Genomic DNA, 13,073 nt, shown 5'->3' with positions numbered 1-13,073 from the left:
AGAAGTGTTGAATAAAAACGATTTTTATTGTGTCTTATTTGAATTTGGCCTAACATAACATGAATAACAGTGCTGAAATACCAAATATAGCCACTTAGCTTCGCCAAGTTGGTGGCTAATTGTTGTTTAGCAAGTCAGAAAAGGCCAATTCTCTTACTAATAACAAAGGACCAGTAAGGCGTTAGTCTGACTCTTCTTTAGACAGTAGTTGACTCCTTTATTAACAAGAAAGACCCACCAGAAATCCATAGTAATATTTGGAAAAATATTAACTAAACCGCGGATGTTAACTATTTTTCGATTTGTTGTCTTTTTTTTCCCTTGTGACGTGAATGCAACGCCGGTTAGTCTAGCTCCTACACGCGCACACAAACACACACACACACATACACACGTACACACACTAAACACTTCTTAGTTGTCCCTTTTGTTCAGCACATGCTGTAGCCTAGTGTATTGTTATCTATCTATCTATCTATCTATCTATCTATCTATCTATCTATCTATCTATCTATCTATCTATCTGTCTATCTATCTATCTGTCTATCTGTCTGTCTATCTATCTGTCTATCTATCTGCCTGCCTTGTTGAGTGTATGAATTACTGGCAAACTCAACCGTCAATAGGACCCTGGTGCTGAACTCCTGCATCATTTCCAGCTTTTTCTGGTTTTGGTTGATGATGTACCCAGTGGAGGAAGTGTGTCTCCTTCATTGCTACCATACAGGTTTCAACCGGTCCTGGGCTGCTTGGTTGCTGGCACTCTGTTCACACTCACACCACTCTTTTACTTTGAGAGGAAGAGAGGAGAGGAAAAAAAGGATAAAAGAAAGCAAGAAGCCACTGGGGCGTTGTTCTGTTATCGTCTGTGCCGCAAGATCAAACGTAGAGGCAATTGTAATTGGTTTAATTTGTGAGCTTTACAGGCTCCGGAGAAGTTAGGATGCATACCAAATTAGCTGTTCCTACTTTAGGAACAAGTGTTTGCTCAGAGTAAAGTGACGCAGTCTTGTTAAGTTTGTGGTGGAAGCCTTAAGAATCACAAACAAAGACAGGGCAGATAAAGTGAATGGAAGTCAGATAAGACAGCGCCAGCAAACTCAATGAACTGTCTGACCGAGGTCGTATGAATCCACTTTGAACTCAGCCTGTTTCCATGGCTTCTTTTTGCATCTGCCTTATTAGGGTCAGGCTGTATTACTTAATGCGTTTGGTTACGTCATACAAAGGCCAATATTAATCAGGTAGTGGCGCTATCCTGTGGTTATACTGACACATCCCTTCAGATTGTTATTGGCCGTCTTGAGTCATGCGGAATGGTGAGGAGTTAGGAAGATGTTGTAGTGGATGGGTTTGTTATCGTACTGGACGGTGTGGGGTTTCCTCTCTGTGTGTGATGCCCCTGGCAACCAGCACAACGTGGTACGGATTGGCTCAATGAGCTATGAATAATTCAACATAGACCTCCCTCTCTGATTTATTGTGTGCTGTATCACACCTACCAGCCTGACCTATCACGTTTACTGTACATTTAAGATACACGTGTGATGGATGTATTTAGGACAGTAGCAAAGGGTCATTTATATTTCTTGTAAATGAGCAAAAAAAAAAACCCAAAAACAACTTAAAAAACAAAATGATTATAATTTATGTTCCATAAATATGGTAAGCACTGTAAGAATTCTCTAACTCGCCCTGATGTGGAAGAAAGTGAATTTAAGTGCCTTGCAGTGCAGAAGTTAGGGATTCGGGATGAATGTCTTAGAGCCAGTGGAGTCTTGAATAAGTTTTAAATTGAATGCCTGAAATCTGTGGTGAAACACACAAACTTGACATTTTAATTTTTGGTTCTACAACTTAAAATACATCATTATTACCACATTCATGAATTTGAAGCCATTTATGTCTCTTAAAATCTGTGGTTTTAAAATCTAGACTTAAATGGAGGTTGAGAATATAAAATATCATCGGAAAAGCCGAAACCTGTCAAATGCCCTGGGCTTAGGACTCAGACCCCAAAAGGGAACATCATAGATACGGCTTTGATCTTAGTATTAGACTTTGATCTCTGGACAACAGCTGAAATGTACTGTGTGTACAATATATTCAGACTAAAATTCAGCTACTGAAGTCTTCACACTGAAAACAGAAGCGCAAATATAGTTGTGGTGACATAGAATTCCTGCATCCATGTCGCAGTTTGTTCATAGCATCATGTTAGCTTCATGATTGCGTTCATGCTTCAAAAATATTTGCAAATTTTCACACTCAAATATCAGAATTGACATTAAAAGTAGTGTCTGTAAAAGTATGTCAGGCTCTGTTGTAACTGTTTACTGTCAATTTTACAGTTGCGGCATCAGCCAACCAGAGGTTTTCCAAACAAATAGACAGTAAAGGTTGGAATTCCAGTATGTCAATACGTTTGACCACTTAGTCTCAGTTTCCAATGATGTGCTATGAAAACTAAATGCTGAAATTATCATCCAGGAGGAATTCCAGCGCACTTTCCAAAAAGGACTCATTATTCAAATCTAGCTATACCATCTGTTGTTTTGGGTGATAATGTGTGGTTAATACCCATGTTTATCTTTAATTGCAACAGAAATGCATGAAACCATAACTTTAATGTTAGATCATTCAGAGAGTTCATTTGTAGACATGTTTATCACAAAATCTGCTCCAATCAAGTGGCTCTTTGTGACTCTGTGTGACTTCATTCATGAGCCTGGAAAGTACAGTGCAGAGGAGGACTACAGTCACAGGCTGATACAGAGTCAGCCTCCCTATGAAGGCACTTATTAGTCACTGGCAGATCGTTTGTTTTTGTTTTTTCCGGTTTTTACATTTGCAATGTAATTCTACAAAGTCATTATTTCTACATTATTTCCTTGGAAATGCTCTTGAAAGGATTTATCATATACATAAAAGTAATTAAGTTATGATGTTATCCAGATAAATTTCAGTCATTATCAGCACTGTGAACAATAAGAAATGTGTTATACAGACAATAATGCACATTTTCACATATACTGAGAGTAAGATTTCTAGGACTAAATGCCTGGTGACAAAAAAAATCATATCATGTTTTTATTGTTGTTGTGGTTTTTTTTGGTGATAATGCACTTGCAAAATGACTGGCAATATTTGTGAGAATTATGTTGAAATGGTTATGGTGGGATTTTTGAGAGGATCTGGACCTAACAGACTTGTTTTCTTAAATCTGTAGAATGCAATTTGCATGTTGGAATGTCTCGGTAACATCACAATACTTCATTTAGAATGGTATTGTGATACACAAGTGCTTTTAAACAATATCACACTCACTCACCACCGATCCACCTATTTTGGAAAAAAATGCATACATTGATCAGCCCAAAGTGTTTCCAATTAAATGCATTCTATATCTAGTATACTGAACTACGTTCTCTTTGTAAGGGTACTACAGCCTGTAAAATGAAGTCTTTGTTGTGTCTTATCAAGTGGCATTTAAATGTCAGCTGGATTGTTTGTTGGTCCAGTTGTCGGGTCATGGTGAAGATTTTGCCAAATTATCTTCAAAACAGTACATTTGCCATAAATAAGAATAAACACTTTCAAAAATATAATCTTACACGGTACATGTGTCAGTCGTTGTTGTTTTTCAACAAAGAGCTGTTTGAAACGGAAGGCGGTTTGCACTAGTTTGGCCCCTCTGCTGCGCGATACTCCTTTGGGCACGTGATAAGAAAAGTCTATATATAGGAGTGCTGCACGCATTTGTTTCTTTGACACACGGGCAGAGTTGGCAGTGACATGGCGTCTACAAGCCGGTGAGTAGCAACATTGTTGACCATATCAGTGAATGTCTCCACCTTCTGAACGTTTGGCTCGCGAATGGGCACTAAAATTATCCCATTAACGTGAAGTACAATAAGAAATGCTAGTGTTAGCCGCGAAATGTCGCGTTCGTCTCCGTTCCGTTATGTGTGTCAACGGTAGCTACTTAGTGCTAGTCAACGTCTAGTTAGCAGGTAGCTCGTTCGATGTTGCCAGAAGTCACTGTCCCGGTCCCCGTCATAGTCTCACTGTTGTCCTGGCGCTCAATAGCTGCAATTCTTCCACACCAACGGCGCTTAGTACTGTCGACTGGCGGTGCCGCCGTTTTAGCTGCTAATTGTAGTGAAACGCTTCAGCTAACGTCAAGTGAAGCTGAAACTTACGACACGCATCAACCTTGCGTTTCCGTGACACTATCTCATCACTTATATTTCATCTTTACATTCATTTAGGGTTCATTTCTGTCGCTCCTGCACAGAGGCTTTAAGAGCAACAAGCTACGGAAGCTGTTAGCACACCGAGTTCATCTGAATGTAATTTTCTTGTTAGCTTGGAAGCACATTTGTTTAATCAGTAAGAGATTGGAAAATGCCGGTCCCGAATACTGTTGGAATACTCGTGGTGTGACTCAGGAACGATTAAGTAATGTTTGACTTTTTGCTAGGTCGTTGTGGTTGATGTAGTCATCAAAACGAAGTATGTATGTCATTGTTATTAAAGCGAGCCTTTTTATTGGCGGGGAGGGGGGGGGGGATTTATGTTTTTTAATTGTGAGAATGCACTGCTTTTCATTGTTAATTACTTTATGTGTAGATTTCCCTAGAAAATTCATTCTCATTATTTGTGTTTTGGACCCACCATTATACAAGTGACAGCAGCCACTAAGTGCTTTACTATTTCTGATTGTAGGATCGCTTCTTAAAATCCCATTAATCAATCAATACAGATGCACTGATCCACATTTTTCATTCCCAATCTGACTTTGGTACTGATATGTCAATACCAGTACCAGAGTTCTTTCCTTTAGAATATTAGCATTACTATTGACGGCATTATGATGAAGGTTACATAATCAGGCGACAGTGTAAGTAACAAGTAAATAAGCACAAATGCATTACATTTAAATGTATTCTTTCCAAAGCAATTTGATGCCATTATTGTGACCTCTGACCTGTGAATAACGTCCATATCGACCCCAGATCCCAATATTCCTGATCCAATATCACATCTCTTATTTTTAAAGAGGGGAGGGAAAAAAATTGCATTTTCACCAAGTAAAGCCAGTCTAAGTCTGCACACACAATACTCAGTGAAGCTCAAACATTCATGGCTGGGAACAGGAGGAAAAACATGAGTTTGAGGGAAGAGGATTTTAAATGATTTCTTCAATGAATATGCCATTTGACTTGTTTTCATCTTTAAAATGACCTCTGATCTCGTAACTGTTTGTCACGTCCTCTTCCAAATGAAGTGGAGCTTTTGAATTATTTACCATTTTCCTCTTCTTACAAGTGAGAATTTGTTACCAAACACTTTCTTTTCCATCCTGAGCTCAACTTGAGATCTCATGTTTCTTGGACTGTTTTCTTCCTTAGCGGAGATGCTTTGGCACTACCCAGAGTTCAGTGTCCCAACCACCCTGATGCCATACTGGTGGAGGACTACAGAGCAGGAGACATGATTTGCCCTGATTGTGGCCTTGTAGTAGGTGAGTATACGTCACTAATACATTGTACACTCTTGCCTTTGTAGAAAAACCTCAATGAGTCAGATAGTCAAGCTCATGAACGCACGTCATATTAACTCAGTTCAGGTGCAGCTGAAACTGCCAAATTTAAACATTATTTTAGTTGTGAACATCAGCTGATTGAACTACTTAAAACTAAACCATTTACAAATGGTCAAGTTTACAGAAAAAAAACATTGTGGGTATAAGGAGCAGTTACTTCAGCCATTCTTATCTGCCCCCCCCCCCTTTGTGCTGTTCACAAGGTTCCCTGTCGCTATGTGAAACAAGAAGAGCCAAATGAGGTTTAAAGATTATGATTGGCTCACACCTGTGCAGACAAGTGGGTTTTGTTTTTTTTTGTTTTGCTCTAGCAGAATGTAGAGCAGATTGAAGCAGATGTTTTGTGTAGAATGGAGGGACGTCTGGATCAGTCAAAACATTAAAACCACTGGTAGGTTTCTTATTGAATATGATACATGAGGGACCCCCCAATGTTCTGTTGATAGTGAATCTGTTTAGGAGAGGACTCGTCCTATTTGAATTGTCATTGTGAAGGCTGTAATGGATGATTCTGTTGTTTCATACTCAATAAGAAACCTGCTGGTGGTATTCATGTTATGGCTGATGGGTGTATTTCCTTGTGCTGTCCTTCGTCCTGCTTCTGGATGTGAACAAGCTTCAGTTTTTCCTGCATCTGTACGTCACGATAATCTTCAATTTACAGTAGAAATCTTTTTTGATTCTGTGCTAAATTGTATCTGCAAAATTTGAAGTCAACTGTGTCTTGTCATTTCCTGTCAGGACAAACCAAACCTACACAAATGCAATTTGAGTGTGAGATAAAGCTTCTGGGAGAAAGCCAGTTCTCCTCTAACGAGCCCCCTGAGCACCGACGAGGTGCGATGAGAGGCAGGAGACGCCTCTCTGATGCAAGCTTAAGTACCCTCTGCTCCCGCCCCCTCAGCTTTGGCTCGCCTCTTAGGAGATGAATGTCACTCGGGCTCCACATATTAACAGGACTGTGGGACGCTCAAAAAAATATCTGAAATCTAATCCCCAGCTCTGCTTGGCTGGTACAAGAATACTGTCATGATAACTGGAAGCAGATAATGGCCGCGTTCAGTCTACATGGCCCATTATTCCTCTGTCTGTCTGTGGTTTGGTGCATGTGTAGAGATCATGTTCATTATGATGCTGGATGACGTGGGAAGATTGTCGACCCACATTTCGAGCCACGACACGGTTTGCTCAGTATTTCTCTCTGATGCTGCAGGAGTGATTTGATCCTATTTGTCTGATAAAGAACCTCCAGGACACTGGAGACGGCACAAGAAGATGGAGACAATATTTACCGTATTTGACTGGGATACATGGAAATGTTTGCAGAAGGGAATCGAGTCTAACGTGGCACTATTGTCTGCCTAATTATTCTTGAGGGACATAACACAGTGAGACACGTGAGGTGGGGCAAGTTCCGTGTATTCTCTCTCTCTCTGTCTCTCTCTCTCTCTCTCTGTCTCTCTCTCTCTCTCTCAAGAGCACAGAACATTTCACATCTTGTGCTTCTAATAAGAAAGAAATGAATAAATATAATTCAAGTGCTACTGGAACATTTAAGGTTTTTAACTTCATTTTGAAACCTTCATTGTTGACTCCATCTCATCTGCAAATCTCAGCACAATCGCAGGATCACTCAGCACAATCGCAGATGTTTCTTTCAAAATCCTGCAGCCTGAAGCCAAAAAGAAAATGTTAACGTGAAATCTCCCTGTACAGCCAACAGGAAGTAATTGAGCTTAAGGTCTCTTGCTCAGGTGGACTGAAGTGGACGTCTGGCTAACTTTAATGGTGGTTGGAGGTGATGTGAGCTGGTGGCACTAGAACAAAGGCATGCGTCGATCTGAAGGATGTAAGATGTGAAAGTGAATGTAACGACAACGTAGATGGTCACGAGTCCTACTGTCTGTTATAAATGTGTAATACAACTCCTGCCTCCATAGTAGGAGATGTTATTTGAGAAAAAAACAACAACTCTGGTGTGATTAATGTGGTGATGGTCGCTCTGATGCTTCCAGTCAGATGTCACCTTCAAACCGTGTCTCCTCAGGTGATAGAGTCATCGACGTGGGCTCTGAGTGGAGGACGTTTTCCAACGAGAAAGCCCTCAAAGACCCATCCAGAGTGGGAGACGCCCAGAACCCACTTCTGAATGGAGGAGATCTGACCACCATGATCAGCAAGGTGAGGCTTGACCGTGCACGGTGTTGGTGAAGAAGGTTGTTGTGTGTCGTGGTCATCCTGGAACATTTTCAGGGTTGACAGGATCAAATGCTGATGTCATCAATTTGGTGGAACAAACTACCAAACTCTGTGCGTTCTGCTGAGTCCCTTTCTACTTTTAAGAGACAATTGAGGACTCAGTTGTTCAGAGAGCACCGAGGCACTGAACCTGACTCTTCTCCTCTTTGTCCTGTGGGGTAGAATAAGTCAGAGGGTCCAAGACCCAGCACTTAGTGATTATGTAGCACCAACTGTGTTGTGTCATGTTGTATGTCTGTTATATAAAAATTAAAAAAAAAAAAAAAAAAGGGAGGGGGGAGCAACACTTCTTCTACCACTAGATGGCGGTACCTGTGACCAAATCACAACTGAAGCACTTTTGTGCTTCCTATGGGTTTTTCCTTAATTAGGTCTAAATTCTTGCTTGTGTTGTACGTCACTTTGGACAAAAGTGTCTGCTAAATGAAATTGTAGAATTAAGAGATCACAATCAGTAAAACCCCTTCTTAAAAAGTTGATAATGTGCTCAATTTTGACCGTTGTTATCTGTTCCCTCCACAGGGAACAGGTGCAGCTAGTTTTGATGAGTTTGGGAACTCCAAGTACCAGAACCGGCGAACCATGAGCAGCTCTGACCGGGCCATGCTCAACGCCTTCAAAGAAATTAGCACTATGGCGGATCGCATCAACCTGCCCAGGAACATTATTGTGAGTTAAAGAAGGATATCATCCACGTCTGTATCAGGTTGTGATTTTATGAATGCAACAGAGGATCATTTTATTTCTACCGTTCTACACTAGAGATGAACTGATTGGAATTGTTCTGGCAGGTAGTGGTTACACACACACACACACACACACACACACACACACACACATATATATTCTTTTCCTGATATCATTTTTTTAAGATTATTTCTTGGGTGTTTTAATGCTTAATTAGATTGTTCATTGTAAAGAAATGACGAGAGAGGGGGGATAACTTGCAGGATAGGACCCTTGGCTGTAATCCATCCCTGGTTCTCTGCACAGCCTTGGCCTTTGTGGTATGCACTTAACCGCTGCACCACCGGGGTTCCCCTCATTTCAATTTTTCAATCGTGTTTTATTTTCCCCACAGGACCGAACAAACAACTTATTCAAGCAGGTTTATGAGCAGAAGAGCCTGAAGGGGCGAGCTAACGATGCCATCGCTTCTGCCTGTCTTTACATCGCCTGCAGACAGGAAGGAGTGCCGAGAACTTTTAAAGGTCAGAATGAGTCACTTTAATGTCCTGCAAGATTTTGTCACATACTGCTACTAACTTCTTATGTGGTGCGAGTCAATCAAAAGGCGTTTCTCAGCCTCCCGGTCGTTTCCTCCACAGAGATCTGTGCCGTTTCCCGGATCTCCAAGAAGGAGATTGGCAGGTGTTTCAAGCTGATCCTCAAGGCGCTGGAGACCAGCGTGGACCTCATCACCACTGGAGACTTCATGTCCCGTTTCTGCTCAAACCTCGGTTTGCCAAAGCAAGTGCAAATGGCTGCCACCTTCATTGCCAGGAAGGCTGTGGAGCTGGACCTGGTGCCCGGCAGGAGCCCCATCTCAGTGGCTGCAGCTGCCATTTACATGGCCTCCCAGGCCTCTGCAGAGAAGAAGACCCAGAAAGGTGCGTGGTAGTTCAGGTTCACAGATGCTCTGGATGTCTTGAAGTGAAGCGAGTCATCTTGACCACACCAAACAAACCGGCTTGATTAGCTAGCCAGGGCAACCCAGGTTTTCCTGATCTAGTGACCAGCACACGTCAAAGACAACAATATGAGAAACATGCACCCATGATAGCGCCTTGGAGGACCAAGTCAGGAAGAAGAGAAATGCCTGTTGTGTGAATGCGTGAGTGAACACTCTCGTCATTCGGTCAGTTAGAGCTGACAATAATCCCAGTTGTGTGTTCCATGAAGGGAACGGGTCGTTTTGACATATTCTGCTCGTGCCAAATGAAGACAGTGAATTAGCTTATGAACATACAAGATGTAGTGTATTTTGCCCTTCAAGTACTCACAAATGGGTGTTTATACTTCTTAAGATTTTGTTCTGACCTGCATCACTTTGTGTTTCCAGAATGCATGAAGAGTTAGCCAGGTGTACTTAGCTTGAAGCTAATGGCGCCCCATGGCCACCACCTACAACCAGCTCAACTGTTCAAAAGTTTCCATTTACAACCTTCAGTCCCATCATCTGGTATAATCCACATCTTCTTGGTCCAACTGTATGCTCCATTAATCCACAAGCACTTGATTGACTCGAAAAACATACTGACCTTTATCCTTTGGTGCTCGATCACAGTAGCGCTGAGTGAGCACATTCAGTTTAACCAACGTGCTCTCACTTGAGCTCGTCCAGTCGCAGCTAACTGGACATGTTAGTATTTAGCTCAAATCAAACTGTCTGATTACTGAGCCTGTGGTTGGATAAAGATGTGGATTATACTGGACTGTGCTTGGGAGTTTGTGCACGGACAGTTTTGCTGTCAGCTGCTCATTGCCAATAACTTCAAGCTAAATGCACGTGGCCGACTCTTTTTGCAGTCACAAAGAAGTGTTGCAGGATGAAAAAGGACTTGTGGATGCTTGAAAGGCCAAAAATACACTTGTGGGTTCCAGTCAGGCTTGTATTGCCTCTTAGGACTAAGCAGTAGCTTTAAATGTAGTTTTGACCAGTTAGATAAAAGCAAACGGCGAGGATCGAGAGTTCCACAGGATCTTCCAGGTCTGATGGCGCCATGTTGATGCATTCGTAGGAGTTTGTATCTGTGATTTGAATTTTAATGGTTACAATGCACACATCTGAGTGTACAGGTCATCCTGGTGTTTACTTCATCTCTCATGCTTCCACAGAAATCGGAGACATCGCCGGCGTTGCAGATGTGACGATCAGGCAGTCGTACCGCCTCATCTATCCACGCGCTGCGGAACTGTTCCCTCCAGACTTCAAGTTTGACACGCCCGTCGACAAACTGCCCCAACTGTGAATCTCTGCCGTTTCTTCAGGATTGTATTTTTTTTTTTAAATCATTTGTGTTGGCTTTGGAAGATTTTTCTTGTCTAAGATTTCAAGCCTTTATGAAGGCACTCTCACAGGAAACGGACACACATTCCAGTGAACAGACTGTACTTACAGTATTTCATTTGAATGTATACTGTAACATGTATATAAGCCCTAATGGGGAAATGTAACAGATGCTTGCAATTTTAGGCTGGTTTCATACTGTATACATAAACTGTTTTTGTAGAAAATGACCAGGTTCTATTTTGTTAGTTTGTTTGAACTGTCCAAAGTAATTTAAAACCAATAAAGATTTCCATTAAAGCATGGACAGTAGTTGATGATGGAAGGAAACTGTGTTTACACAATCTAACTTTTCTGGATTGAATTTCTTGGATATGTGTTTCTGTGCATACAAGGCAGGGATACCAATAGCGATGCCACTATTACAAATGTTTAATTTGTGCATCTTGATAGGCAACAATGACTGCAAAAACCTGTTTTTGTTTCGTTTTTTTACACCAGGCTGGAGAGCAACAGTTGTGAATGTTTGGTGTACCATCCATAAAGTTTGTTCTGGCAACAACATGCACAAGCAAAAAAAAAATAAAAAACTTTGTACAATCTATTTCCATTATTAAGAACGTAGATAATTAAACTAGAACTATTGATAAAATTAGTGCTTTCAGCTTAGATGTGTACATACAGTATGTATAATATACCCTGCCCTCCCCTGTAGTGATTCAACAACAGCTCTGCAGGATTTGATGCTGGCACCAGTGAGCCAGCCTGAAAAATCAGCAGTGTGGGGAAACACTGAAACGTTTGATTCCCAATTATCTCAGTCAAACAGTTGAAACCACATAAGGCTTCTAGAGGGACAGGATTCATTTGGTTGTGTAGCCATAACTGCGAGTCACTTTCACTGAGGTAACAAGAACAATGTGATCAGGTCCACCACAGCCAGCGGTTCATTCAGGGCTGAGAAAAAGAATCAAAACCCCACAGCTTTGATCCGTCAATTTAAAGCCTGGAGCTGAGGTCTGATGGCGTCGCTACGAAGCTAAAAGTTTAGAGCATTAGAATATAAAAAACTATGATTCGGCCTTGTTTCATGTTGCCTGAAGGCTTTTAAAATTCATCTTCAATATGTTAACATGGAGTCAAGATGGCCACCGCCACGCTCCGTGACTATTCGTGTAACACTGGATGGTTAATCATATTGGTCGTGTGTGCAGACGTACAAACTGGGCTGTGGGCTGAGACTGGATCTCTGCACTACAGTGAGTGTAGTGGGAAGACTTCAGTTCAAGAAGCAGCAGTAGTAGTCAAGGTGTGTTGGGTCGACCGCTCAGTGAAGACGCTTTCAGCATGTTGAAATTCACCAAACACCAGTTTCAGACATGAATGTGGCAGAAATATCAAACTTTACACTTAAAAAAAGTCCTCAAGCTGTGACGAAGGCTTCGCAAATACAGAGAAACAATAAAATAGATGACTGCATATGATCTGTACACATCAAGAATTAAAGACAGTGACGCTGAATGACGTGATCGTGATGTTGCCGTCTCCGCAGTTCATATGAAAAACATTCTCAGTGGTCAGACAATCGGACACGACAACGGCGAACGTGCGCAGGAGGACGACGGACCCCTCCTTCACCTGGTTACTCCACCAACAGTTTCATTTTGTTTTCTTCTTGTTAAAAAGTTCTTCATGTTGATTTAAAAAAAAAAAAAAAAAAAGAGGGGGGGGGGGGGTTCCTCAGGAGACATCAGGACTTTCTTCTCAGTGGCACAGAGTTCAGCCTGAAGGCCTGGAGACCCTTGATGCCTGCTCCCCCTCCACAGAAAAGATGTCATTGCAGTGTCGGTTTGTTCACAGTGTGTGTGTGTGTGTGTGTGTGTGTGTGTGTGTGTGTCTGTGTAGAGTGGGAGGGGAGGGTTTTTCGGTGAGCTAACACCAGTCAGCAATGTAGTCAAAGTCAGAGAACATGTTTTGCTCCTCAGAGTTCAGCACTCGCGGTTCCCTCGGCGGGGTTAGGATGGGCGCCTCGGAGGTAAATTCATCATCAAAGTTGCTGACGTCATTGGCGTCCTGGATGGTCGGCACAAACGGCGGCTTCACCTTCTTCGCCAACAGTCCGTTCCAATCCATGTTCTTCCGAGAGCAAGAGAAGAGTCATGTCAGCGCCTTGATTTTTTTTCCTTTTTAAGCAGG

The 13,073-nt window shown here is 41.8% G+C and overlaps 2 protein-coding genes across 4 annotated transcripts in view; one reads left to right on the top strand and one right to left on the bottom strand.

Moving 5' to 3' along the window:
• Nucleotides 1–3,697: 3,697 nt before the first annotated feature.
• Nucleotides 3,698–11,182, top strand: gtf2b (general transcription factor IIB). Its single transcript, XM_086203274.1, has 7 exons — nt 3,698–3,812; nt 5,415–5,527; nt 7,656–7,789; nt 8,390–8,536; nt 8,949–9,078; nt 9,196–9,477; nt 10,706–11,182. Exons 1-7 carry the CDS (start codon nt 3,796–3,798, stop codon nt 10,837–10,839), a joined length of 957 nt encoding a protein of 318 aa, XP_086059400.1. The 5' UTR covers nt 3,698–3,795; the 3' UTR covers nt 10,840–11,182.
• Nucleotides 10,908–13,073, bottom strand: part of pkn2a (protein kinase N2a) — a 31,560-nt gene continuing 29,394 nt past the window's right edge. For 2 of the 3 annotated variants that reach the window (XM_086203272.1, XM_086203271.1), the window contains exon 23: nt 10,908–13,013. In XM_086203272.1, coding sequence (XP_086059398.1) covers nt 12,810–13,013 — 204 coding nt within the window. In that variant the 3' untranslated portion in view covers nt 10,908–12,809. The remainder of the gene's footprint in view (nt 13,014–13,073) is intronic. The other variant, XM_086203273.1, reaches the window with a different exon arrangement.

This window comes from Aulostomus chinensis, chromosome 5, assembly GCF_037954235.1.
Source record: "Aulostomus chinensis isolate RoL2024-O1b breed Wild chromosome 5, RoL_Achi_v1.0, whole genome shotgun sequence".
Lineage (NCBI taxonomy): Eukaryota > Metazoa > Chordata > Actinopteri > Syngnathiformes > Aulostomidae > Aulostomus > Aulostomus chinensis.
Note: the sequence above shows the minus strand (reverse complement) of the source record. Positions and strands in the feature narration are given on the sequence as shown.